The sequence below is a fragment of the Ochotona curzoniae genome, unplaced genomic scaffold (assembly GCF_017591425.1).
Source record: "Ochotona curzoniae isolate NIBS_2020 unplaced genomic scaffold, NIBS_Ocur_1.0 scaffold_1852, whole genome shotgun sequence".
In the NCBI taxonomy this organism is placed as follows: Eukaryota; Metazoa; Chordata; class Mammalia; order Lagomorpha; family Ochotonidae; genus Ochotona; species Ochotona curzoniae.
Genome location: NW_024467087.1, coordinates 29,958,589 through 29,986,380, shown reverse-complemented (window position 1 = coordinate 29,986,380; position 27,792 = coordinate 29,958,589). Strand labels below are relative to the sequence as shown.

The 27,792-nt window shown below is 44.5% G+C and overlaps 1 protein-coding gene across 6 annotated transcripts in view; it reads left to right on the top strand.

The window, feature by feature from the left end:
- Positions 1–458: 458 nt before the first annotated feature.
- Positions 459–27,792, top strand: part of TMEM164 (transmembrane protein 164) — a 164,634-nt gene continuing 137,300 nt past the window's right edge. For 2 of the 6 annotated variants that reach the window (XM_040999608.1, XM_040999607.1), the window contains exons 1-2: positions 863–928; positions 1,311–1,980. In XM_040999608.1, the coding sequence (XP_040855542.1) occupies positions 1,588–1,980 (393 nt within the window). In that variant the 5' untranslated portion in view covers positions 863–928; positions 1,311–1,587. Of the gene's footprint in view, positions 540–862; positions 952–1,310; positions 1,981–27,792 lie in introns of those variants that run through there. The other 4 variants (XM_040999605.1, XM_040999606.1, XM_040999612.1 and 1 more) reach the window with 4 other exon arrangements.

Sequence of the window (27,792 nt, the reverse complement as noted above, 5' to 3'; positions counted from 1 at the left end):
GGGGAGTCCGGTGGACACCCCGCCCGCAGGGCTCGACCGGAGGAGGAGAGTGGCGGTGCACGCGTGCAGGCTCCGCGAGTGAACCAGACGAGGCAGGCCGGGCAGGAGGAGGAAGGAGGCGGAGACTGCGCCGGGGGAGGGAGAGCGGGAGGTGTGAATGGTGGACGCGCTAGGGAAGCTAGGGGGCGGGGGTGCGGCGGCGGCAGCCGGAGGAGGCAGCGCAGGGGAGAAGGCGAGGCGGGTACTGGTGGCCACTGGGCGTGTGGGGTGCGTGCTGGGGTGGGGGTGAGAGGGACGGCGAGAAGCTTCACCGGTCCGAGAGGAGGGAGGTGGCGACGAAGAGGGGGAGGAGAGAGGGAGGAGAAGAAGGAGGAAGCGAACATCGCCGCTGTAGGGGGAGGAAGGCGGGGAGGAGGAGCCGAGCGCGGCGGCGGCGGCGGCGGCGGCTGCTGCGGCCGCCAGGGGAGCCCAGCGCCTGGCGCCCAGAGCGCGCGAGCCGAGCGCTCGCCCGAGCCGCGGCCCGCGAGCCCAGTTGCCTGGTGAGTGGAGCTCCGAGGGGCGCGGCGGGCCTGTCCTGGGGCTTCGGGCGGGAGGTGCGGGAAGATGCATCGCGGAGGGAGGCGGGAGGCGGCCGTCGGGGAGCCCAGCCCTCCCTCCTCCCCCAACCTCCGGGGCTGGCCCCGGCCTCCAGCCCTCCCTGCCCGGCTTCCTGCCGCCACTGCCGCTGCTGCTGTCCCGGGCGGGCGACGGGCTGGGGGTGGTGCTGCCCGGAGGGCGGGCGGAAGGTGGGGTAGGGGTGGAGCTGGGGACTCGGGGAGGGTGTACCCGGGGGTGGGAGGCTGGACCAGGACGGCTCTAAATGGGCTGGAGGGGGCCCGTGGCGGGGAAGTTGCTGGCTGGGGACAGAGACGGCCACGCGGTTGCAGGAGTAAGCCATCCCCCCTGTGGAGTGCGTGAGACGAGGAGTCGGGCGTCCCTGCCATTCCCGTCGCCCTCCCCGCCCTCCCGGCCCTCGCTAGCTCTCCTAGCCTCCGCGTGTCCCTGCGCTCTCACCCTGGTGCCGCTCCGCTCCCTCCCCCCCACAACCCCCGGCCCCTGCTGTCTCGGTTCGCTCCCTCTGCACTACTGGGTCCCCCAAGATGCGCCCTGCCCTGACCCTGTCAGCCTATGGCGTCCCCCTGAGTCCTGCTTGCTTCGCCACTGCTCAGGTTCCCCTTTTCTTCCCTTGCTACTTGCCCCTCCCCGCTTAATAATTCCCGATGCAATTGCCTCTTTGAGACCTTTTTTTTTTTTCCTCTCCTTCCTTTTAGATTGGCCAACGGCTCCTTTCAACCCTGCCTCGTTGGTGGCCACTGGAGAAGCGCGGGGGGCTCCCCAGACAGCCGTGGGGACCTTAGAGCCAGCACTGTACCCCGGGCCTCGCGTGTAGCATCCCCTTCTCTGTTCTTGGTGCCCCAGTGTCTGGGAGGGGGGTGCGGGGGTGTGCCCTCCTTACATGTTCCACCCCTCCCCCGGGCAACCCCCAGGGCTTGTGTTGCATCTCGCTCTTGCTTCCTGCACAGTGGGCAAGGGCAAGCACTTTGCATCATGTCCCGGTATAGCTACCAAAATCTGCTGGACTGGCTCTATGGGGGCGTGGACCCCAGTTTTGCAGGCAATGGGGGCCCCGACTGTGCTGCCTTCCTCTCTTGGCAGCAGCGGCTGCTGGAAAGTGTGGTGGTCCTGACCCTGGCCGTGTTGGAGATCCTGGTGGCTCTGCGGCACATCCTGAGGCAGACGAAGGAGGAGGACGGTAGGGGTGGCCATGCCAGCCAGCCAGAGCAGGTGACCCAGCGGCCAGAGGAAGGCAAGGAGAGCCTGAGCAAGAATCTGCTCTTAGTAGCCCTGTGCCTGATCTTCGGGGTGGAGGTGGGCTTTAAGTTCGCCACCAGGACCGTCATCTACCTGCTCAACCCCTGTCACCTGGTCACCATGATGCATGTGAGTCTGTTGACTTTTTCCTGGGCCACTTAAGTGATAAGCGTCAATTGTGTGCTCAGGACTCTGGGTTGTGTAGAGCACCTCATCATTGCGGGGAAATGGGACCCTTCAAACGAGTTTTCCAATGACTGACTGCCTTGGTGCTAAAAGGTTTCTGATTCAGCTTTGTCTCACCTTTGCACTCTGCATCGGCCACAGTGGAAATGAGGAAGCTTATGCTGAACCCTAGGAAAGCCTGGCACTCAGGCCACTGCCTCTCCCCTCCTTATCCGTCCCAGCCCTGCCCTGGCCTCGTACAAGCAGGAAGTCCTACCCCAGCCAGGTGCCTGTCTGAATCACTGTGGACCATGGCCCAGTCTCCTGGCCCTCTGTGTTAGTTCATTTCCCAGTGGCCTGCTGACAGTGTTTCCTGGAGGTGTCACATATACTTCCTTGTCCCTGCTGTGGATATCTGGTGGTGGCGGTGGGGGGGATACTTTTATGGGTTTCTCTTTCACTTGGGAGTTTATGATTTTGGGGTTAGTTGTAAGGATCTGAAGGAGAACCGAGCTCTTACTTAAGTGCACTGAGAAAGAGGTCCCAGTCTGCCTCATGAACTTGGGGCTGGTGCTGCTTCTCTGTGGTGTAGAGAGTATCTATTTATTGCCAACCTCTCCATGTTTGACTCGCTTTCTGCCTTCTGTGGTACCAGTTTCAAGGTGCTCAGAGAGCTGCTTTCTTTACCTTTCCCAATCCCAGTCATTAGCAGTGCTTGCAGGAACCCAAGTGGGATTGAAAAGGAGAGGTGCCAGAGCAATAAAAATATTCTGGGTGAGGACCAAGACTGAGCCTGTCTGGCTGCAGAGAGATGCTCTAAAGCTATTGAATCATGGAGGAGGAGGTAGGGCCGAGAGGAACGCTAGCATTTTTTTTTTCTTTTTTTTTTTTTTTTTTTTTAGATTTCAGGCTATGGAAAACCTGGTGTGTTTTCTTCAGGGCCAATTTGCATGCCTGTCATTAGAGGCTTGTTGCTTTTGTGGTTCTGGGAGGGTATTCTCAGGAGACTCGTGACAACCCTGTGCGGGGCAAGAGGTTGAGATTATCATCTCCATTTTTACAGCCCTGGTAGGGCTCCAGGAATAGGAGGGTCTGTGCCTGCAGCCAAAAGATGAATTAGTGGCTGGGTTGGAAAGCAAGCCTGCACTCCTTGGGGTTGCAAGCTGTCAATCCTGGAATGTGGGTGGCAGTGGGTGGCAGTCCCTGGAGAAGAGGGGGAGGGTTTGATTTGAGGGAAGTCCCAGACATATGACTGTGGTGCTGTCTCTTGACTCGGATACTTGCTAGCTCTTGTGTTCCTCTGAATTTATTTGACTGCAGGTTCCTGGCCTCCGTTTCCCATTCTGGAAGGTGTAGCTAGTGATCTCGGTCCCCTTGCTGTCTTGCTGATGTGATGATGATGACATAGGGATGGCTTTGGAATCAAGAGAGGCTCCTGTTACTTGGGAGGCTGTGAGTGAGCCCTGAGCAGAGAGCAGGGGTAGGAAATGTTTTTGGAGGAGAGTGCTTCTTGGGAAATAATGCCACTCATAGCAAGTTCATGGCTGCCCAGCTAGACCTCTTGTGTCCATTGGAGCCAGTCCTTTTTGTTCTTCTCCTCCTCCTTCTTTTTAAATGAATGGGCTTTTTGTTAATGAAAGGAAAAAACTCATCTCAGCCGCCACAGTGTAAGGCTCTTGGGACAGGAGTGCTTGTTTAGGATGACAGGTGGTGTGGGTCAGAGAGTGCCTCCTCTTACAAAGCAGTCTTGAGGCCTCTGGCCAGAGTATATCTAGAGGGCTAACAAAGGACAAATTCAGCTTGACCAGGGCTGCTGCTGGTTTGATGATGGCAAACCTGGCAATGCCAGGATTTTTGGAGGAAAGATTTTAGAGGCTTTTGGAAGACTCAGGACACCTAGTTCTGGCATTAGTTAGGTGATTTTGAGTATAACACTCTTGCTGGATCTTGGTGTGTCCATCTCTGAAATGCCAGCTTATACTGCTAGCTCTTGGCATTCCCCGTTCAGTGATTTGTTACTCTGTCCTCATTACTTTGTAAGGAGCAGGTGGGGATCTGATGGAAAGTTATTTTGAAATGATTTTGACTTCCTTGTGCAGGAGAAGGAAGCTTTTTCCTTCCCTGGAGACGTCAGGTGATCATTCTTTGCTCTTCCTCTGTCTCCCCAGTGCAGTCAACCCAGCCAGGTCACCCTTGGGGATGTATCCAGAGCATGATGGCTCTTGGAGGAGAGGTGGCTATTTGGGGGACTGTGGGCTGATATTTTTGGTCATCTGTCAGCATTTCCTGCTGACGTGTGCTCAGTTTAAGCTCTGGCGACGTAGGCTGGGGACAGAAAGCAGTCATGCTGAGGAATTGTGAAGTCCTACCAGTGATCCTTAAGTCACTGTTTTGCTTTGTTTAAATAAATATCCTCTGGGCTGCTGGGGAAGCTTTGCCTTTGAGGAATCCAATTTTTCCATATCCTCCATATGGTTCTTTCCAGGAAACAAGGATGCATGTTTGTTTGCTTTTTTTCCTAAAAGTCGATATGAATTCTAAAAAATAATAGCCATTAATTGGAAATCATCTTCTGACTTAGTTGTAGCAATGGCTAATGATCATGTGTATGGTTAATATTACCTGACATTTGGCTAGCACTTTGCTGTTTAAAAGGTACTTTCCTATGGATGATCTTCTTTAGGGTCATGACGCATTGATTTAGGCCGCAGTCAAATGTTTCCTGTGCCTGTGTCCCTTTCATAGAGAAACCTTGTAGCCCACTATAGTAAGTTAATTGGCTGAATTTAGCTACATTGTACACATAACTTGGAGAAGTTTACAAGTTCTGACAGGGAAAAGGAACCTCACCTGGAGTGCAAGCAGTGGCTTCACAGAAACCTGTCTGATGTGTGTCTTGCAAGAGGGTGACTCAATTTTGACTTTGTAGCAAGTCCTTCTTCCTCAGTTAGGGTAAGTTTGTAACAAGGGTGACTTTATTCTCTCCCAGAAAAGAGGAGAGTTGGAGGATAATTGGTTAATCTCCTTACCTCCCATTTTTCAGTCTGAAAAATAGCCATTTGCTAGACCTTGTCATACAGATCCTTGTCATACAGATCCTTGTCATAGTCGTGCTGTCTGTGGGTGACTGCCAACTTCAGGAACAGAAGGAAGGGCAGTACTTGGGTCTCAATTTTGTTTTTGATGTGTATTTCTGCAGTCAGGTTTCTCTGTTAGACTCCTTGTAGGTAGGCTGTGTTTACCAATTAGACCAGTAAGTATTTCTGCAATATGATCAGTCCCCTTTGGGTAAGACTTTGACAGGTGTTTGGGTGACCAGGAATGAATCTGTTGAGTGTCTATGCTGTTTTGCTAAAAACCACTGAACAGTGTTGAGGCAAAAGTACCTTTAGAACTGGCTTGCCACACTGGGAAGCAGGATTAGTAGGATGAGAGTCTCATAGCTGTTTGAGTCTTAAAAGTCTGGTTTAAAATGCTAAATAGCTTGATGGTATCTGTAAAGATCGGTGGTAGCAACTTAGTGGCCCTGTATGTTTTGTGAGTCCTATTGTGTTGTCTTTGTCTGAAGAAATTGGAGATCAGATTAGGAATTGAACAGCCTATTGTGTAGTTCAGTTTCTGTTCGTTCTGTATGCGCCTGTGCTAACATCTCCTAATTTGTCAGTGAATTTTGTGGAATACAACATGTGCTGTTTAATTAACCCTTCATGTCCATGTACATAAGGTGGTCTGTATTCAGGTTGAACATGTGGCAAATAATAATTGGTGCCACTTAACCTCACTTTTAGGCCAGAGGTACTGAATACCTTCCTTTTTGAGATTTGTCACTGCTACTTGATTTGGTTGCTGTTTTCTTCTTCCAAGATTTACTTTTTTTTATTGGAAAGGCAGGTTCACAGAGAGAAGGAGAGGTAGAGAGAAAGATATTCTATCTGTGGGTTCACTCCCCAAGTGGCTGCAAATGGCTGAAGCTGAGCTGATCCTGAATTGGTAACAAAACTGGGAATCAAGAACTTCTGGGTCTTTCATGTGGGAGAACTTGGACCAGCCTCCTCTGCTTTCCCTATAAGCAGGGAGCTGTATCAGAAGTGGAGCAGCTAGGACACAAAACTTTGCCTGTATGAGGTGCTGGTGCTTGCAGGTGCAGAATTAGACAGTTTGAGCCCCTGAGTTACTGTGTTTATAATGTAGTGGAAATTTGATTTCTATCCAGTATGGCTAACCTGCTTTTGGTACTATGTTTGGTTACTTTCCTTCTCCTTATTAGAAGCAAAGAGAAATCCTGAGCTATTGGTGACACCCTTTGCAATTCACTGAAAACACACTAGTGCATTCCAGTTGTTATGTGATGGATTTGTTTTACAGAAAAACTGATGGAGTGAAGAAAAAGGCTTCCTGTTTTTCCCTCTTGCCTTCAGAGGAGGCATACCTCCTCATTCCCCATATGTTGTCTGGGACACTGATCACTGTTACTGCTTGGAACTGACGTCGATGAGTGATGGATACAACATGGGATCCAACCGTCTGGTTATAGCTTATCAGATGGACTGTGCCCTGTGTCGTTGGTCCACAGAGGGCATAAATGGATGATGTTGATATGGGCCTTGGTAGTGAGGCATGACATTCCTTTTCAGTTTGCTTTATTCCCTGCTACCATCCCAGGATATTTGCAAAGAAATTTTTTATCTTTCATTGCTACAGTGTATGGGGGCGTCCATTACAAAGATAGGTGGTATGGATTGGCAGATTAAACAACCCACTGTCAGCCTTGGGATTTAAAATGATGATGCTAGTTTTGCTCACGAATTGGTACAGGAGCCTGAACAAAATATTTAACCTTTTCCTAGCTAAGTCTTTTCCGTGAAATGGGCCAATTGGAAACAAAACATTTTAATCCTCTGAAAAATAGTGTGGTTGCTTAAACACAGAAGCTGGACAGATGAAGCTGGACTGATTAAAGCTGGCAGATGACTAACATAGCTTGACTTCAGACTTAAAGATTGGCATCCTCAACTCCTTTTCCCCTTTTGTGATAGCTAGTGGAAGCTCTCTCTAGTATTTTCCGTTGCATTTCTCTGGATCCTTGCCCACGTCTATGTACCTTTCAAATATACACTATATAAAACTGAATTCTTTTACTGCAGGTTCATCCCATAGGAAATAGCAAGATTTACCTCCTGTATTTTTTTTTTTCTTTTTCATGCTGTGCACCTGTTAGTACGGCATAGCACTGTGCTTGCTTAATTTTAAATAACAGTGTGTTGTTGACCTGTTTCCAGTGGATGATCCCAGGCTCCCTGGATTTTGTCTGTTTGCCATAGATGTATGACCTTTCTCTCCGTCCATGTGGGACATGTTGGGGATTCCTTCCCTCTATAAATACTCCTCTGAAGATTCACCTTTGTCAAACTTTTCCAGAAGAACCTGACATGACACCCAGTTCTTATATTCATTTTACTAAAACCTTTCCTCCACTCCTTCCCTGCCTTCTAAATACTCAGAAGATTGGTCTCTTTCTAAATGCATAGATATTCTTGTGTTTTATGAGTTGTTTGTGCATATTTCCTCTGTCCCCATTGGTACTGGGCAGTTTAACATAATAATCTTTCATATAAAAATTTCATTTTCATTTAAAAAATACTTTTATTTTTATTTTCAATTGTTTACATAGTTGAGAGGGATGGATCCCCAAGTGGGCCTTCCATTAGGATGGGGTCAAGATGTGGAAGCAGGTAGATGAGGTAAATGTACTGGCAATTTTGTTTTGAAGTGTTACTCCTGGCAGGGCTGAATACAACACAGTACATGCACATTCATTGTCTGACACGTGCTTGGGAAAGAATGCCTGATGAAACCAACTTTTTGCTTTCCTTTTTTATCCCTTTGATTGCCCTGTCTAGGTTCTTGTGCCATCTCAGGGACACAGCTCCTCTGTGTCCTGTGCCCATGAAGAGAAAATTCCTGCTTGTTTTGATATGAAGAGACAAAAGAAAGGCAGACCAGCTCCAGCTCACAAATCTTTCTCTCTAGAATTTCTGTCAAAGAGAGCTGCTTATTATAAGCATGGCCCACTCATGGCTCAAAGTATCTGCTTACTTTGGTCCCAATCAGGAAATGATACTGTTGGATCGTTAGATCTTCATCCTAATTCTGTGGTTGACATCTGGACACGCCAACTTTATTCCCTTCCTGCTTTAATATCACATTTAAAAAAAATGTTGTTAGGTTAGTGACGTATTTGTTCCTTTTCTCCCCTCCTGTGTTTTCAGCATGTAGCTCATTGCTGTCACATCTCGGTTCAATGCCCAATGGAAGAAGGGCTGTATTTCTCACCTTCTTTAAGTCTTTCCTATTTTTGAGAGTATAAGGATACTTAAATCATCATGGAAAATGGAATTGAAAGACATTTATTTTAGTGCAAAACTGAAAAATCTATATATATTTTTGTAATATGCACTTCCCAAGCACTTTTTGAAGACCCCTTATATTCATAGTCCTCAAAATATTTTCTATCAAAATAAACTGACAGCCCCTTATATCTTGTCCCAGAAAGTCCTCTCTTGCCAGTGGCAGGGTGAACAGCTGTGAAGATACTGTGGATATGGAGAGCCATGTTTGTCAAACTTCATTTGGCACAGAATTCCTCGGAAAACTTGTTGCAGTAGATGTTTGGTTTCTCCACACAGTCATTCTGAACAGGTCTAGGATGAGAGTGGGAATTTACATATACAACAAGCTCATAGGGAATTCTAATGCTGGTGAGCGTTAACCCCCATTTTGAGAGACATTTTGACTGAGAAGAATCTGATTTGCCTGTAGGCAAGGCGTTTATTTTTCTCAGAGTCCATCTGTGTTCATGTGGATGTAGTTCAAATTGGCAGTTCACGATCTTAAGTTATTTTAAGATGGGTTTTAAGACTACTATCGAGGAGGTAGATGTTTGCTGCAAATATTAACCTGCTGTTTGGTGGGGTCCCTGCATCAAATATCAGAATGCCAGGGATTGAGTATGCCTTCTGATTCCAGCTTCCTACTGTTGCACACACTGGCAGGCAATAGATGATGTCTCAGGTACTTGGGTCCATGATACTTGTGTCAGAGGCCTGGGATGAGTTCCTGGCTTCTGCCTGGCCTGCCTCCAACTGTTGCAGACCTGTAGGGGGAGTGAACTAGCAGATCAAGATATTTCTCTGTCTCTGTCTTCCTGCCTTTCAAATAAAATAAGTAATTTTCAAAGAAAGAAATAGAAACAAGTAACCATAGAGCCCCAGTGACTTGTTCGGCAATTCTGAGTTATATGAATGGGACATTTTAGCAAGGCCTTCCAATTCTTCCTTCCCAGTTGTTGCTAATAAGAGGGAAGATTGACATATGGTTGTTGCATGCAAACTCTTTATGTATGGGACTCTTTCTTTCAATGCTCATGAGAATTTCTTCATCCTTGCATTCATTCCACAAACATTTATCAGGCGCATAGAATGTGTCCCTCATTGGTGCTGGGCTTTGGAGAGGCAGATAAATAAGAACAATCCTTGGTCCTCAAGTTGTTCGTAGTTTAAAAGAGACAAGTGAAACAGACCAACCAAACTACACCCTCATATACAGGGTTACCAATTTTTTTTTAATTCTTTATAGGCATTTATTTTTTAGATTTTTTAAAAAACATTTTACTATTATTGCTATCATTTTATGATACAGTTCCATATTCCCTTATCCCCTCCCCAATTCCCTCCCCCCCACCTAGTTCCTCTATATCATTACTAACATATAGTTCTTCATACTCAGTCATATGTTCATCATTGCAGGCATGGACAATGCCAGAGAGTCCAGAATCCTATTGTCAAGATATAGTAAACAGTTTCATTGTAAGTCCATCTTTGGAAGCAGAAATGCATACCACATTGCATCCTCCCATCTGGATGTTAGTCTCCATTTCACAGCTACTGTACATCCCCTTAAATGAAAAGTCATAATACAAAATCAACAATAGAAAGAAAAATAGAAATTTACAATGCCATGCAGTTAAATGACATGTTACTAGATATGACAGTCTATCTATGAGTCCTAGATAGGTGACTGACAAGATGTAGAATTGTGTTGTCAGTGCTGGCCTGAAGACGACCTACTCTGTTGAGGATAGACACACAAGTCAATAAGGTAAGTGAACAAACATTAATTGCAGGAAATGGGGAAGGTAGTAGACATAGCACCTGCAACAAGGAGATGATTTCTAGTGACTTATGGGATAGTGGATATCCTGATTGAGGTCCACAGCAGAACTGATTAAACATGATATCATCTTTCTACCTTACATTTTCATATTTCTTCTTCCTTGTTTCAAAGTCTTTCCAGATGACCAATGCCATGTAAGCTCACCTCCTGCCTGAGTATGTCAATCTCTAAAGACTCCTTTTACAAATTTAAAATACCCATTCTATCAGGAAGAGGTTTGTATTAAGCTTAAGTGCATCATGCACAAACCCAATTAGGCATCAGAAAGAGATTGAATTTTGTGGAGCCACCCTGTTGCCCCAGCCTGATTCTGGGCAGATGCACTTTCCCATGTTCCTTACCCAGGTTTTGGTTTCTTCCTTCCCCCACACATACCAAAAGAACTGGGCTTGTCAGTGTCTTACCACCATGCTTGCTGGACCCCAAAACATTACTGTCAGTCCCCCTCAGAGGTGCTTGGGTGCAGCAGTTAGCCTGTAGGCCTGACAGGGATTCCTCTTCTGGGCAACAGACCTCAGTGTTTCCTCACCTTTTTCCTTGCAGCCCAGAACAGGGCTCACACAGTGATCAGTGTGTGAGGTGTCAGGGTCCTTAGAGGTTCTCAATTGGTTTGGGTAACTGCTGGAGGAAGTGCCAGGGAAGGAAGAACAGCATAAAGCTTTTCCTAAGCAGAGGGATCCAGATGGAAGGCCATGCATGGGAGGAGCCAGGTCAGAGAGGGCTGGCCAGATTGACAGAAGGAGCAAGTGTTGAGGTGTGCAGGTGAGGGAGGAGTGGGGTACTCCAGAGGCGAAGTGAAGCCTGAGCCCATACTAATTCTAGGTCAAGGCTATCAGTTCGTCTCCCATCTCCATCACACATTGGAGTGGGGTAGACTTGAGGTGTGTAGTGTTGTGAATTGACTCACCTTTGCCAGTCAGCCAGCTGTGTTTGTAAAACATCTTTGACTGCTCTGGCTGTTGCTAGCGAAGAGACGTTTCATTCAGGTACTGATTAAATAAGGTGCACAGCCAGATTGCACATTAAGGCCCTTAAATGTGGCTGTGGGAGCTCCGGGTAAACACTTATTACATGTCCCATTAGCAGAGGCTGATGGTGAAGTGTTATCTTCAGAAATCAAGTTGAGGACAATGGGGGGGTAAGGAGACAGGTCAAAAAAAGAGTCCTGATCCTCTTTCCCTAGATTCATTAGACCTCAGTTGTTGGCATGTACCCAGAAATGGTACTCAGGCACCTTCATTGGCCTTGACTTGTGACATTCTTGCTGGCAACGTGTAGGTTTGTGTGGAGGCACAGCAAGTATTTTTAAGTAGGGCAGTACAAATGTCCATGTTTCCTAGTGCAAGTTCACCTTAGTGAGTTGAACATATTGGCCATATTTCTTGGGTATGAATTTGAGCTTCATCACCATGGTACCTTCCTTTCTTCCTTGAACCTTTGGATCAGGATACTTACTTGTCAGAATCTCAGAGTCTTTCACCTGTGAAAAGAGACTGATAACAGGACCTACCATATAGAGTTGCGATTGAATGGAATAACTGAAATCAAGCATGCAGAAGTTCTGTTTCATTGTGTGTACTCATGAAATGTCAGTAAGTTGTCACAGTTCTAATGGTGCTACTGTATATTTTAAGATGGTAGTGGTGTATCAGCTATGAGTACAGGCGGTGGACTTGTCAGGATCTTATTTGAAAGCCTTGTGTTACGAACCTTAGCGGGTAGGACACAAAGATTAGTTATTCCTCACTAAGGCATTGAAGATTTCTCTGCACACCCCTCCTAAAACTGTTCTGCACCTCAACTGCTGACATATGCCTTGTTAGAGTTATAAGCCAGTTTGAACTATCCTAAAATCTTCAGTAAAACTTATGCTTCAACACTATAAACTGCTAAATACTAACATGAAAATAGACACGAGACAGCTGAATAGTACCCTATAGCCATTTTAAGGTGGATAGAAGCTGGTTGTATATAAACTAAAATTGAAATGTCAATGAAGTAGTCACAGGATGTGGTCAAGAACTTGCATTTTTTAACATATTGGTTACTCAATATCATGTCAAATAATTGCATAATGTTGTAAATTGTTGTTGATGTTATATTGTGGCTTTTAATTGATCAGGATGATATTCTGCCAGATCTGCCTTCAGACCAGAGATGGTCTCCCCAAGAAATTGTTGAATTTATCTGGATGATAAGATGCTGGACTCTATGCTTGGTATATGCTTGCAATGAAAGAATCTTGACTGAGTTTGAACTGTAATACTGCAATAAGGTGGAGGAATCCACCATGAGGGGAGGGTATGGGGAGGGGTTGGGGGAATCCCAGAGCCTATGAAACTGTGTCACATGATGCAATGTAATTAATAATTTAAAAAAAAATCCTTGTGTTAGCTCTGTAAAACCTCTACAAGGGACCTAACCTCTCTGAATTTGGGTTTCTACATTTTTAAAATGGATTACTTGTACTTAATTAGGGATCATTCTGAGGATTAAGTAAGAAAAAACTAAGAAAATATTAATAAATCACTAAAGGTAATATTTGGCACATAGTCAAGCAGTCAATGGATTTTTAGTTCTCGTGGAGGCAGTGATGGTGGTGATCATGATGATAACAGCTACTACCAGATGGCAATGACAATGATAGCTAGTATCATTATCACTATGACTGTTGCTGTGAGCTGTGGTGCCTCATGTTAGAATACAATAGTAGCGATTTGGCACAGAACGGAATGTCAACCAGGAAAATCTTCCTTGACTTCTTTCATGGGGAAAAAAATTAGTGGTTTTATGGAGTAAGCAGCTGCATAGTCATTTCTATGGGACATGAGTGCTGGGCTCAAGGCAGCCTAGGGAGAGTTTTGTGGGAAATGAGAAGGTGGTGACTTTACAGTGCCCAGTTCTTTGCTGGTTGGCTCTCAATGGTAGGAAGCTTGGCTTTACTTAGTCTTTTGGCTGAATTATTACTGTGTTTCATCAATGGGCTGACTGCATAATGCCAACTATTTTGAGACTGATAGTCTAGGAAACCAAAGAGTAGATGATAGAAGTATGAAAACAGCGGTTTTTTGGGGGAGGGTGAGGGTACTGTCTGAGACAGGTGAATGGATTTATTTTTACTCTTTCATTAATTTCTTTTCAATTAAGGGGAGTGCAACATTGTCTAGTGCGGTCTGTTACCAGGGTTAGATAATTACTGGAGGAGAAAAGGCTACTCCAAGAGCTCTTAGAAGAAAGGCAAGTTTAAAGTGGACCATTATCTTAATAGAACAAGAAGCACAGTATCTTGGAAAATGCACTAGTTGCAGGAACAGGCTTCATTGTGTCTTACATTATGCATCAACAGATAGAAAAAAAAATGATAATTTTCTCTTCCAGGCGGGGCAGAACAGGAAGAAGCTTCTAGCTTCAAGAGCAGTTATTGTGTTTCAGTTTAGAGTGTGCCCTGGGACCCAAACCACTAGTTGCTCCAGGTAGGTCACACTCCCATGCAGCCTCCCAGAGCCTAGGCCTTGATCTGCTGACTCACCACCCAAGAGTAGGGAGTATTGGAAGACCCTTGGCCATATCCCAACATTACAGGTAAACAGACTTTCTGCTTAGTCTTAGAGTTCAGTAGGTTAGGGTCGGGTTTTCTATAAGAATCCTGGTTCCTTGCAAGTAGCTGATTTAGAGGGCATTTCTGAAACAAACAGTGCCCTTTGGAAGTTAGCTATAGATGGTCACTCATTCTGAGACCTAAAGATATTTAGCAAAGGGTTCTCTTTGCATCTGCACTTGCTTCTTGTTGGTTTGCATTGGTTCAGAGTTTGCTTTAAAATACATACATAAAATGCACACACACATATGTATGTATATATATGTGTACACACACACACATATACATATGAAAGGCAGAGTTACAAAGAGGGAGAAGTAGATGCAGAATGAGACACAGAGGTTTTCTCTCTGCTGGTTTACTCCTCAAATGTCTGCAATAGCCAGGGCTGGGTGGGTCTGAAGTTAGGAGCTGGAAGCTTCTTTTAAGTTTTCCACCAAAGGGCTTGAGCCATCTCCTCCTGCTTTCCCAGGCCTTCAGCAAGGAGTTTGATTGGAAGTGGAGCAGCTGGGAAATGAACTGGAACCCATGCTACTGCTGTAGGCTGAGGCTGAGGCTTAGCCTACTATACCATGGCACTGGTCCTGAAAGTTTCTTTTTTTTCTTTTTCCTTTTGAAAGTCCCGGCTATTCCAGTGCCTCTCTTGAAACCTTATTTTCTTTGCTGCACTTAATTCTGTGCACCTTGCAGAAATGCTGCCGAGGGTCTTACACACACATGCCTCATTGGCTTTCACACTTTAGTCCTTAAGGGCTTCCTTTTGCTACTACTCCACTTGAACATTTCTCCTGATTTCTTGGTGTCCCAATCCTCCCAGGAATCCTGACTCTTTTGAGGAAAGGGCTGGCTTTGACTTTGGATCTCCATTGTGCTGCATGGCAGCTCACACTCTTTGCCCTTTTAGCTTGGCTTTCCTCAGAATAGCTTTGTAACATAGCACCAAGCCAAGGTCAGGTTTCCTTGTTTGCCTGTGGCACTTCTAGCCAGAGAGCTACACAGACTGATCGACCCTCCTGGCTGTTCTCCCTGTGGCAGGCTCCTAGAAAGATACTGTCTTGGACATGGGAATCGGGGGTGACTATTAGGCCAAAGAGAAGGATGGGTGGTCTGGGAGCCCAGCGTGATTGCTCAATACGTAAATTCTTACCTTGCTAGCACCGAAATCCCATATGGACACAGTTTCATGCCCTGGCTGCTCCACTTCCCTTCCAGCTCCCTGCTTGTGTGGCCTGGGAAAGCAGTACGGGATGGTCCAAAGCATTGGGACTTTGCACCCGCAAGGGAGACCTGGAGGAAGCTCCTGGCTTTGGATCAGCTCAGCTCCGACCATTGTGGCCGTTTGGGGAGTGAACCAGCAGTATCTGCTTTTCCCTGTAAATCTGATCTACCTTTCTAATAAAAAGCAGATCTATATTAAAAAAATTTGTGCAGCCTGCCATGTCACAGGATCTCCTGACCAGCTGGATGGTATCTGGCTGTGCCTCACAGCCAGGGCGGTATTTGCTCAGATGGCTGCATGTGGAAACCAGGCTAGGATCATCTTCCTAAATTTCTTACTCCCTGCCTTGGATCTGTTCTGAAAAACAATTTTCAAAGTACATTATAGTCTGCACCTGTTGCTCCCCCCTCTCCCCCCTTTCCCTGGGTAATTGGCAGTGAATTGAGTGGCTTTATTCAAGCTCCAGTTGCTAACATTTTCTCTATCTTTTTTCCTTGCGGGTGGATCTCCTGTTTCTAGACATAATTGTCCTTGCCTGTTGTGGGCAGGTGGTGCCCCCTGCTCATTTGGGGTTACCTTCATATCTTTAAAATACAGTAGCCTGGAACATGGTCCATTGGGGAAAAAAAAAAAACAGACTTAGGAGGCAGAAAACTATAGTTTTCAGTTTTCCTTGTATACTCTCTGCAAGTTACAAGTTGTGCTAATAAAAGTCATGACATTTCTGTGTATACATTAATTATGCTGGAGGCCTGTTGCTAAGTCTGCTGCCTGTATATTACCTTATTTGTAGCCTTTCATGAAGGTCATTTGTATTTTTTGTCTTTCTTGTAGCTGATTTTCTCTTTGGTTGACCGTTGGTGAGAATATTCTAGCACTTCTTTCTCAGGTTGTTAAATCAATGGGGCGATGTCAAGTCAGCTAAGGAACCTCAGAGATCAGCTAGTTCTCTGCTCCCTTGATTTTCCTGATGAACAAACAAGCTGAGACCCAGAGATGTAAAGTGGTTTGCCCAAAGTCACACTGCTTAATGGAAGCAAAACTAGTGCCCTTAACTTACTTTGTCTCTTTACTGAAGTGTCTCTATGGCATCCCATGTGGCTTCCTTCTGCCACCCATCCCTCCAGCATAGAGGCAGTTAGCAAAAGCAGAAACCTTGTGTTTTCTGAGTGCTGCTTTCCCCTGCAGTCTGTGGTGAATGATTTTCATGGCTGCAGGCCACCCTCTCTACTTGACTGGTTTAGCAACTGCTATATCAATTGGTTTTTCTGCCCCCCTTTGCTCTCTTACCCAGGGGAGCTTTGCCCTGAAGCCCTCATGGTTTGCTGCTCTGAGAGACCAGTGTGCTTCCTGTGCTTGGTGAGCCTGCAGACCCAGCCAGTGTGCCCAACCTCCAGGGAGTGGATGTATGCAAACAGGATGGATACATTGTCACTGAACTCATCACTTCCTCTCACCAAGCAAAGGACTGTGTGTGAGCCTAGGGAATTTTTCTGAGGCCAAAATCAGAACTCAGAGCCTCTGTCTAGCAGAAGCCATGGAAGCCACAAAAGAAGAAGGTCAAAATCAGCTGCCAGTGTTGGCAGAGAGGTCAGGCCAGTTCGTCTCAGTTAACAACATAAACTAATGGGAAGAGTGTTACTTGGAGTCTTAGCTAGACCTGGGTCCTGACTATACGTTTATTGCTAACTGGTTAAGAAAACTGAGGATTTTGGTTGAGTTGTTAGGCCTCTCTATCTGTTATCTTCTGTAATAAAAGATATAGCGTGGCAGTTTAATGACATTTTAAGAGGATAGGTTTTGGAGCTATACTGGCCAGGTTCAAATCCCAGCTCTGTGATTTTGTTGCTGTGTGGTATTGGGCAAGTTAGTTGGTATCTCTGTGCCTTCTGTGTACTAGTGTTTGAAGTCTTTAAAGTTTATTATTTTTCATGTTGTTGCAAGACAAATCAAAATCTCTATGAAATGGGGATACTGATAGTATCTACTTAGTGGGGTTCTTTTTCAGAATTGAATGCTTGGCTGCATGTGAAGAATTTAAAACAGTGGGGCAGAGCAAGGCTTAGTAAATACAAGTTAGGCCTGTTAGCTGTTAGTTAGCAGTGGTCTTTGTCAATTTTCCCTTATGCAGTAAGTATGGGAATCAAATCAAACACATAAAATGAACTTGCCTTTCACATAAAAAAGAAACCGTTAAGTAAAACAAACTGAAATCCATCCAGATCTCCCACACCGGTGTCAGGGGCCGAGCACATGAGCCAAAAATTCTGCTCTCCCAGTTCCATTAACAAGGAGCAGGATTGGAAGCAGAGCAGCCAAGACACAAGCTGGTACTTTACTCTGGATGCCAACATCATAAACCGTAGCTTAATGTGCTTCACCAGGATGCAATCCTAGATTATGCTTTTTGTAAAAAAAAAATATTATTTTACTTATTAAACACACATCTTCTGTCCCTGGTTCATTTCCCGGATGTCTGTAATGGCTTGAGCCTTAAGCCAGGATCCAGGAGCTTCCTCCAGGTCTCCCACATGGGTCGCAGAAATCCAACACTTGAGCCATCCTCTGCTGCTTCTCTTAGGCCATTAGCAGGGAGCTAGAAGGCAAGTGGAACAGTTGGAACTCAAGCCAATGCCCTTATGAGATGCTAGTGGTACAGGTGATATCTTTACCTACTATGACACAACACAGGCTCCCAAATAATTTTTTTCATGAGCACTAACTTTAAAGACTTATTAGCTTGTTTTTTTAAAGATTTTGATGGACATTTCCTTGGTAGTCTGCTACATGGGAGAATGGTAGGTTTGTGTGTAGGGTTACATAAATGGTGTGGGTGTCAAGCCATGTAGATCTTGCTTTTTCCTTCACAGTGAACTCAAGGGGATTTGAAAAGCTGTGTATTCCAAGTAAAGTAGTTAGAAGGATTTGGGATACAAAGCACAACGACTCTTAAGGATACTCTTGCTTCAGTCCCCTTGTGTTAGTTAGTGACATCATGGGCCAGGCAGTGACCCCAGGTTAAATCCCCTGAATCCATAATAAATTTTCATTCCCCTTCTTCCTGCATGCCATCATCACAGCCTCTGAGTCATCAGGATTTTGCCTGTCGTTATCTCTGCTATCTGCCTCTTCCTTCTCTTGTTTGATTCCTCTGCCCTAGATCATCAGTCGTTTATCATCATCACCAAGGGTATCGCAGCCCCCTGCTAACCGATCTTATCTCCTAGCTGCTTTTCTGATCCATCCATTCCTTTTCTCAAACACCTCCTGTAACTCCCAGTGCCTTTAGCAGGGATTCTGGACACCTAGCTGGGTACAGTTTCTGTGTCGATTGCTCATCAGCCATAGGCCTGCTTTCTCAGGGAATCTCCATGTAGATTCTAAGTGGTTTTCTGGTAGAGTGTTCTAGATAGTCTGTCAAAGCTGGCACATAGGCTGGGCATGACACATAGATAAACCTTTTAGACAAACTCTTTTTGTAGGATTTATGATCATCTCATTTTAGTCCCAACCTTTTTGGGCCTTGTCTTCTAGTACATTGTTGCTGGTTTTTCTCTGATCTGGCCACCTGTGGCATGTACTTCTTTATCTCTCTGAATTGACATTTTGTTCATGTTGCACCCACAGCCAAACATATTTTGTATTTTCCTGTTGAAATGCTAGATGTCATTTGAGGCTCAGTCTAAACATTCTTTGCTGTGAAGCTGTCTGCAAGTGTCCAAGTCAGATTTACCCTCCTTGTTTGTTTTCATGTTTTATTCTACCTTGAATATCCTACCTTGTTTATGTATCCCCACCCCTTGGGTAGTACATTTCCTGGAGCCAAGGTAATTTATTTTTCTATCTCCTCAAGCCTTTAGTACACTCTAGATGATTCTCTTTTTACAAAGATTTATTTATTATTATTGGAAAGCCAGATATACAGAGAAGAGGAGAGACAGAGAGGAAGATCTGTCAGTTGATTCATTCCCCATCTGGCTGCAAAGCCCAGAGCTGCGCCGATCCAAAGCCAGGAGCCTGGAGCCTCTTCTGGGTCCCCCATGTGGGTGCAGTTTCCCAAGGCTTTGGGTCATCCTCGACTGCTTTCCCAGGCCACAAGTAGGGAGCTGGAAGGAAAGCAGGGCTGCCAGGATTAGAACCCGTGCCCATATGGGATCTCAGTGCTTGAAGTGGGCGGATTAGCCAATTGAGTCTTTGTGGTGGGCCTCTTCTTCTTCTTCTTTATTTATTTTTAAAGATTTATTTTATTTTTATTGGAAAGGCGGATATACAGAGAGGAGACACAGAGAGGAAGATCTTCTGTCCAATGCTTCACTCCCCAAGTGAGAGCAACGGCCGATGCTATGCTGATCCGAAGCCAGGAGCCTCTTCCGGGTCTCCCACGCGGGTGCAGGGTCCCAAAGCTTTGGGCCGTCCTCGACTGCTTTCCTGGGCCACAGGCAGGGAGCTGGAAGGGAAGCGGGGCTGCCGGGATAGAACCGGCGCCCATATGGGATCCCGGGTGTGCAAGGCAAGGACTTTAACCACTGCGCCATCGCGCCGGGCCCTCTTCTTCTTCTTTAAAGAGTGTAAATTACATCTAGTACAGTCCACTTGTTTTTCACATAAAGAAAAAGGGTCATCTAATCTTGGGGTTTGGTTAGTTTAATGTTTGAGATCTGGAGGCTGCCTTGTCCAACAGTCAGCTGAGGTGTGGTTGGAGCTAGAGATGTTGCTTCAGGAGGCATCTTGCTGAAGAAGACAAAAGAGGGCAAGATCAGAGTATCATGCAAGTTTAGGGATGAGAGAGAAGATCGGTATTTCGGGGGGAATGTCTGCTATTGTAAGCAGAAGGAAAATCCAGCAAAGGAGTTGTCATCCAGGTAGAAGAGTGAGACCTGAGAGAAGGAGGTTGGCAGGCAGAAGCTTGTGACCCGAGTCATATCAAGCAAAGAGGTGGCGGCCCAGGAGCAAAGACAACTAGAGAGGGCAATTACAGTCAGTCCCTGTGGCCAGCCACCCCACCCACGTCTAAATATTTACTCTACCAATATTAGTTTATGAAGAGATGCAGGCAGGGGTAGTTAGGACAGTAGTGCTGACAAGTAGGGATCATTGAGATATGGCCCAGCAGAAGTGAGGTAGTCAATATGGCTTTTCTAGACTTACGTGAAGTGTTGCGTAGCTTTGGAAAAGGGGACTAATGTTTGCGTTCACCTTGAAGGATGCTCACACAATAATGTTAAGGTTAAAAATAAGTTGCATAACAATGTGTATGATACAAAACCTTTGAAAAAAACCATACCAATCAGCTCCTATATGTATTCTTGTGAACACATTGTCAAAATCTGAAAAGATAGTCTATACAAAATATTGCTTACTCTTGAGTGATTAGAGAAATAGTTGCAATCTTTTTTTTTTTTAATATCTATTTGATTTTCATTGGAAAGTCAGATATACAGAGAAGAGGAGAGACAGAGAGGAAGATCTCCCATCTGTTGATTCATTCCCCAAGTGGCTGCAAAGGGCAGAACTGTGCCGATCCGAAGCCAGGAGCCAGGAGATTTCTCTGGGTCTCCCACGCGGGCGCAAGGTCCCAAGGCCTTGCGCATCCTTGACTGCTTTCCCAGACCACAAGCAGGGAGCAGTATGGAAAGTGGGGTCTCCAGGATTAGAACCGGCGCCCAAATAGAATCCTGAACATATAAGACTGGGACTTAAGCCACTAGGCTACCACGTTGGCCCTGAATAGGTGCAATCTTTTGATTTACCACATTTGTTTGTTGTTTGATTTTGGTGTGAGTGCAGATTTCGTTCATAATTTAGAAAAGCATTCATTTAGAGAAAGAAAGCATATGATTGGCATCAGGGAAGAATGTTGAAGGGAGCTAACCCATGGGAGAGAATTTGGCAACTGAGAAGATACCCTGTGTTGGAGATAATGTGCCCACAGGTGCCTCGCTGCCTGCAGCCAGTGGTAGTGGTAATGGGACCATGGAGAGATTACTACTGGAATGAGGCTGTTACCCCAGACCTGAAATGTGTGGGGAGAAGTAGAAGAGTAACTAACTGGGCTGAAGGCAGGTAGAGGCTGATTAAGGAGGAATTAAAAAAGCAAACGTGTTTGCGTGTGTGTGTGTGTGTGTGTGTGAGAGAGAGAGAGAGAGAGAGAGAGAGAGAGAACACAAATCAACCAGAGAGAGCTGAACTTTAGAAGGGGTAGGGAGCACTTATTGCTATGAAGAAATTCCTGGGTGAAGCACGGAGTATGACAATTTTGAAGGGACCAAAGAAATTGTGATTTTTGGTGTAGGGAAGCTTCCAGAAAGGGGTAATATTGCAAGCCAGTTTAGCCTCTGGTAAACGGAATTGTTGGGGCAGGCTGGACTAGCCTACTAACTTTCTCACAGTGTCTAAACAAGCTCCCTTTTAATTTTTCATTACCAAAAGTATTTTGGCAGTGGCGGTGTTAAGCTAGCTCAGTGACTGAAATGGAATTTTGCAACCTTTGAAGTCATCTGCTGGATCTGCTGGTAAGTTTGAGAATAGTAGAAGTGCAGAAGATGGGCTGACTCCTCAATCTGGGCTACAATTCTCAATCATAGTGTTAGATAATAATAATAATATTAATAATAAATGAATGTCTCTGCTACCCCTTATCCATTGGTCTGGGCATTGGCATTTTTTTAAAAAAGATTTTAATTTATTTTTATTGCAACGTCAGATATACAGAGAGAAGAGACAGAGAGGAAGATCTTTCATTCAATGATTCACTCCCCAAGCGGCTGGAATGACTGGAGCTGAGTCAATCCAAAGCCAGGAGCCCTGAGCCTCTTCTGGGTCGCTTACATGGGCGCAGGGTCCCAACTGCTTTCCCAGGCTGCAAGAAGAGCTAGATGGGAAGCAGAGCTGCCAGGATTAGAACTGGTGCCTACATGGGATCCTGGCACATTTAAGGCAAGGAATTTAGCTACTAGGTCACGGTGCCAGGCCCTAGGTATTGGCATTTTTATGGCTCGAGTGATTCTAACCTATAGCCATGATTAGGAATCACTAGTGTAGAAGAGTAGATTAAATATGTTCTGAATGCAAATCAGCCCCAAAGTATATGTGTATATTGAATAATATCGCAATACAAGTGTTTCCTGTTCTGTATTCTCAAAGCCTTTGTGTGTGCTGCTAATAAAGTGGTCATGCCATGGTTTACTAATTAATTATTCAAGAGTGAACTAATTGTCAAGAGTGAACTAATATCTAAGATGTAAAACTCAGGAGCTTCTTACAATAACTGCCTTTATCATGGCTTGCACCTGACTAGTTTAACTGAATCATCCTGAATCAGAGTTGAAGCATGGGTGTTAGCACTAGGACCCAGATTTGCTACTTTTCCTAGTATAGGGTGTCTGCCACCTAGGTATTCAATCATTGTCACATGATGTGACAGGGAGCTTTGTTTTCTTGTGCAGTTCTTTTTATTAAAAACTCAGGGGTGGTAAAATCTGACATATTCAAAAAGACTGGTGGGAGTCATGCTTAAGAACTGCCAAGCATGCAAGAATCTTATGCTGTGCTAGGTACTATGTGGCAAATCTAAAGCACTTAACATTTATTAAGTAATTACCCTGGGCATGGCATCATACTGGGGAAATATTGGCTATGGTTTCTTCCCCCAGGGAGCTTAAAATCAAAGCTCATGTGCAAATAAATCACTGCATTTTTAGGTGACAGGTATGTACAGAACATATGATCAGAAAATGCTGCAGGTATGAACCTGTCTTGCAGATACTAATGAGTTCAAGGTCACAGCACTTGGGAGTGGCAGAGTCGGGGTCATTATATACCAGGTCACTGCGCTTTGAGTTCTTCATTGGCTCTGCTCTCTTTTTGAGGACAAGTAAACCTTATGGTCTATGATAAAACGTTAAGGAGATTCCCATTTTGTGCTGTATCCTTCCAGGCTTCCTGGTGCTTTGGAGTCTCGGAATTTGACCTTTAGATGTTCTTAAGTATTGGTTATCTCTGGTTCAGGCACTTGAGATGTAAAGATGACTAAATTTGCCATTGCTGAAATAGACACTGATTTTTTATTTTTCTGTGGGTCTATATATGGCATTTTTGAAGTTCTAAGGGATTTTTTTCTGAGTAAGTTCATTATGACTTTTTCTGCCTCAGTACTCTTGATTTTGCACTTTTGGAAACCTGCCTTAGAGGTTGGAGGTATCTGGTCTTCTGTGGTTTTGAGAATTTGTGGAGTGGGGCCATATCCTCACAGCTGACTTGTTCTTTTGGTCCTGTTTCCTGTCATCTTCCAATTCAGCAATTCAAGTCTGAGTCTGGGACTTTTCTTAGAAGGTCATTCTTTACAGAGCCACCTTGTTCCCACAAAGGTGGGGTTGAGGGAATAATAATGGTCAAAATAATAATAACATTTATTGGGCACTGACCGTGTGTTGCCTACCCAGTGGGAGAGATGCTATTATTGGTGTCCTCATTTTATAGAGGAGGACAAACAGTCTCAGGAAGGTGAAAGGACATGCCCAAAGCCATACATCTGCAATTGGTTGAGCTGGTATGACCATTGGAAGGTCGGGCTGCTTCTAATGTTGGCATGAGTACTACAGATTGAATGTTCTCTCACCAAAATGCTTGGGACTAGAAGTGTTTCACTGTGAGAAGGTTGGACCAGAAAATATCTGAAATCCCTTCCAGTTGTGATATTTGGTGACAATGGTTGGTTGCCTACTTTCTGGGGAAATGAAAAAATTGTAGAATAGGATGAAGGTCAGAATCTATCATAAGCACAAAACTGGACAGAATCTAATCTATCAAATGGCTTTACCAATTCTGCATTGGTTCTGTTATCAGTTGAGATTTTCTAACAAAGTGGTGGATCTTTTCAGTTGGCTCCTTAGTAACATCAAAAAGTACTGGCTTTCTTTCTTCTTTTTTTTTTTTAAAGATTTATTTTTATTGGAAAGGCGGATATACAGAGAGGAGAAAGAGAGAGGAAGATCTTCCGTCCGATGATTCACACCCCAAGTGAGCGCAACGGCCGATGCTATGCCGATCCGAAGCCAGGAGCCTCCTCCGAGTCTCCCATGTGGGTGCAGGGTCCCAAAGCTTTGGGCCTTCCTCGACTGCTTTTTCCCGGGCCACAGGCAGGGAGCTGGATGGGAAGCGGGGGCCGCCGGGATTAGAACCGACACCCATATGGGATCCTGGGGTGTAAGGCGAGGACCTTAACCACTGCGCCACCGCGCCAGGCCCAGTACTAGCTTTCTTAAAGAAGTTGTGATTTTCAGTCCTTGTAGTCTCCCAGAAATATTAATAAGTATCAGCTAAAGGCCAAAAGAAAATGACACTTGACAGTAGGAGATGCCCACATGTTATTTGCTCCTTGTTAGGTTTGCTAGAATTTGCATTTTGTTTTGCAAGAAGACTTTGGAAGATGGTGGTTTCTAGAAGGGAAATAATTTAAATGCAACTTTTATTTCCGTGCAGACTTTTAAGATTCATCAATAGGCCTAGTGTAACTTGCATTTGTTTGTCATGAACATCTTGTATTCAGAATCACTAAGGTTAATCTATGCAATGTTGTGGTTAGAGTGAGAGCTTTGATCTTCAACATATTTTGTATTTTTGGTGTGTGTGTGTGTGTGTGTGTGTGTGTGTGTGTTTGTGTTCTTAACCTAGAGGCCCTTATTTGGGATGATTTGTGTATTAACTTATATCAGGTAGGACTCTGAGGGGCTGTCAAAGCCAGGTTCTTTTCTCCTCTCCTGCTGGCTCATATTTGTCTCCCTGCTGTTCTTGGAAGGCAAAACATATCAGTCACTGAGGGATAAAATTATTTCTCTTTGGGAAAGGAAGGAAGAAACCCAAACCCATAGGTCACAATGGTAGTGCTGCTTGACACATAACACCACACCCATGCTAACTTTGTCTTCACATTCTTTTCCCTGATTCCAAGTCAAAGACCTTTGGTTACTTGTAGATTCAGGTATTAGGGCAGCTGAGTTAGGTCAGCAGTGTTGCCAGTCCAGAAGAGGTTTAAACCAGGTGAGGGGTGAGTATCTGGCCTGGAAGTTAAGATGCCTCCATATCAGAGTACTTGACTTCAATTCCTAGCACCACTTCCTGGCTCAGGTGGTTGGGAAACTATTGAATTCCTGGCTTCCTGGTTTGGGTCCAGTGAATGGGAGCTCTCTATCTCACTAGCTCTCAAAAAGCAGTTGCTAATCAAAAGGCAAGCTGTGTGTACATCCTGTCCTTCAGCTCCAACCCCTACCACAAGCTGTTTTTACCTTATTCTCATGTGTAGGATCATATGAATGCATGATCTGGATGAGAATATCCTGGTTTAAAACAAAGTGACATGAGGCCACAGAGTGGCAGTATTTCTGTGCCTTTTTTTTTTTTTTAAATATTGCTCAGTCATGCTACAAAATACAAAAAGGGAACCAACATTTTCATTTGGGCACCTCATAAATACTAATCTGAGTACTTTGCTGTTTTGCTGTTTTTCAGTTTCCTATTCACATAATTATTGTGTGTATTCCCGTTCTAATTTTGGCTGCTGGTCTCAGAAAGGAAAATTATGATCCACAGCTTCACATATGTAGTATTCACACTCCCTCCCTCGTTCCAGGATGGCCCTTTTATTTGTTCTGATCTTCTAGGACAGTCTTGAGTGGAATCAGATTTTAGGTGAAAGCTGAGTTCTGTCCCTCATGAGCTGTGGACCTTGAAGCAAGTCACTAAATCATCATTACCATGTTTGTCATTTGTAAAATCAGACTGGAGCTCTCTCTACTTCAATCAGGTTCAAGAGAGCATTTGAATGCCTTGATATTTTTAAAGCCCTGAGAATACATAGTAGGTGGTTCACAAATTAAAAAAACAAAACAACAAACAAACAAACAAAAACTATTGTTTTCTTCCTTTCTCTTGTCACACAGAGCCCATCATAAAAGTCCTTCTCCTAATACCTCACAAACCTTCTGGCAGTAATCTGTCTGGGGGAGCTGAGGCTTGACTTTTTTTGGAATCAGATTAGCCATTAGGAACTCTGGATTTTGTCCTCCCAGGAAGCCTGAGGCCGTTGACTTTTGCTACCAGTTAAAAGAGTGGATAAGATTGGGGTGGAAATCTCCTGAGAAAGGGTGTGATCTAATTACTCTGTAGACAGAAGGGTGTGTGAGTAATGAGCTGTATGCTGGGTGTGGGAGTTCGGCTCTCGGCCAGTGGGAAAACCTGGGCAGGTTTCATTGGTTCCTGTGACAGGTGGCTTCTTGACTTTGGTCTGGAGATGGATTGGACTCCAACAGATAGGATCATGGAGCACTGGGTAATAGGTTAGTTCTTTGCAGTAGAAACAGCAGCTCCCATTTATTAAACCGTACTTTGTGCCAAGAAACCATACCTTCAAAAATGAAATCTACCCAGTGCCTACAAAACTGTATCACATAATACAAGGTGATTAACAATAAAAAAAAATTAAAAAAAAAAAGAAATCTAAGTGCTTTACACCTGTTGGCTTATTTAAGCCTGCCAAGAAAGATAGGACATAGAGCAATTAGTTTGCCCCAAATGACACACCTCATGAGGTGGAGCTCTAGTTAAACCAGGCATTCATGTCTGGAGTTCAGGGTCTTAATGAACTACTCTATGAAGTCTTTAGTTGTTTGGTTTTCTTTATTAACTTAGATGTTGTAATTCTGTTAATTGCTGGTGTCTAGAAATGCAGTTGATTTTTATCATGTTTGTATCCAGCAATCTTGCTAATGTTTTCAAGTTGTGTTTTCTGTTTCTATCATTTTCTAAATCAATAGCAAATGATGAAACCTTTGTCTCTTCCTTTGTAATCATTATATGTATATAATTATAGAAATAATTATATATATGTATATATACATATATGTATGGATGTTTTTCTAGTCTTACTGTTCTGGTTAAGACTTCCTGTACAATGTTTATTTGTGGCTGTAGTAGGCAGTTACTGTATCTGGTTCCCTACCCTTAGAGGATATGCCTTCAGTGTTTTATCATTAAGTTTGAAATCTGTTGTAGATTTTTCTTGATATTATAGGAGTTACCTTGTACTCTGAGTTAAGATGTTTTTAATCAGTGAATTTTGTTTGAACATTTATTTTTATTTTTATTGCAAAGTCAGATGTGCAGAGAGGAGAGACAGAGAGGAAGATCCAATGATTCACTCCCCAAGTGACCACAACAGCTGGTGCTGCACTGATCTGAAGCCAGGAGCCAGGAACTTCCTCCAGGTCTCCCACGCAGGTGCAGGGTCCCAAGGCTTTGGGCCATCCTTGATTCCTTTCCCAGGCCACAAGCAGGGAGCTGAATGGAAAACAGGGCTGCCAGGATGAGAACTGGCGCCCATTCAAGGTGAGGACTTTAGCTACTAGGCCACTGCACTGGGCCCTTAATCAGTGGATGTTATATTTTTATATTTTTGTCAAAGGCTTTTTCTTTATCTGTTGAGAAAATCATATTGTTTTTGTTCTTTAGTATTTTTATGTCATAAATTACATTGATTGATTTTCTAATATGGTACAGTCTGCACGTTTCTAGAACCACGTCACTTTGATCATGATGAATGATCTTTTTTTATTGTTCCTGGATGTAGTTTTTTAATATCTGATTGGATATTTTTTAGGGATATGTTTGAGAGTGAATCTGGCACTAGTGTTCCTATTATATACTGGTCCTGTTGGGCTTAGGTGTTGGGTTT